Source organism: Olea europaea, chromosome 6, assembly GCF_002742605.1.
Source record: "Olea europaea var. sylvestris chromosome 6, O_europaea_v1, whole genome shotgun sequence".
In the NCBI taxonomy this organism is placed as follows: Eukaryota; Viridiplantae; Streptophyta; class Magnoliopsida; order Lamiales; family Oleaceae; genus Olea; species Olea europaea.
In genome coordinates, this window is record NC_036242.1 from 15,979,479 (window position 1) to 15,980,370 (window position 892).

The following is an 892-nucleotide window of genomic DNA, read 5'->3' on the forward strand; positions in this document are numbered from 1 at the left end:
AAATAACAAATGGAAATGAAAAGAAGAATGATCAGATTAGTATAGATGATTCAAAACCAAAGAACTAAGCAATAATTTATTTCACTAAATATAACGTCATTATGCTACAATACGATAAATAAATTTAGTGTTTTTAGTATATTTTGCATGAAGGGGTACTGGTTGGTATATTATATGTGGACAACTTTTGTTGAAAAGTTGGTTACATAATATGTTATGTTATTTAAATTTCAAATATTGCTTTGCGCAAAAAGAACAAAAAAATTATATTAGGGCCTCATTAAAATTATTTGCCTAGGGACTCGTAATTATCAGGATCGGCCTTGGTTAGGGTTCATATGTATTCTCATTCTTCTGCATAGATTGATTTAGGTTTATTAAATAACCTTTGTTGGATACAATTTATAGTAAAACTTTTCAAAGAGTGATATGTAATTAAAATGAGGCTCAAAATTGACATCATACTTGTTTTGCAATGTAATACTTATTTGATAGGATGACATGGGAAGTAAAAGAGGATGGTGAAGATGAGATAATAGACATAGTGCCCAAATATATATGTGAGTTGAGAGTAATTTGAGGCTTATTGTCTTTAACTCTTTTCCCAAATATGTATGTGAGTCGAGAGTGACTCAATGCTTGTTGTGTTTAATTCTTTCCAGATTTGATGTTTTCCATCTTCTAAGGTTTGAGAACTAAAATCGAAAGTTTGTACTTAGAATTGGACTTAATTTTTCTCATTAAACCATCAAGTAATGTATGAAATGAAGCATTCTTTCATGATGATTTCACATTTGGTTATAAAGCTAGTAGTTGTATTAGTAGAATATTAGTAGGACATTTTGTTGTGAATTACTACAGTGTTTGCAATCTATACAAAAAAAAAAAAAAA

At 28.7% G+C, this 892-nt stretch overlaps 1 protein-coding gene across 1 annotated transcript in view; it reads left to right on the forward strand.

Annotated features, from left to right (window-relative positions):
• Positions 1-892, forward strand: part of LOC111395211 — a 9,276-nt gene that overhangs the window by 7,494 nt on the left and 890 nt on the right. Inside the window, exon 9 of the mRNA XM_023021209.1 lies at positions 663-686. Coding sequence (XP_022876977.1) covers positions 663-686 — 24 coding nt within the window. The remainder of the gene's footprint in view (positions 1-662; positions 687-892) is intronic.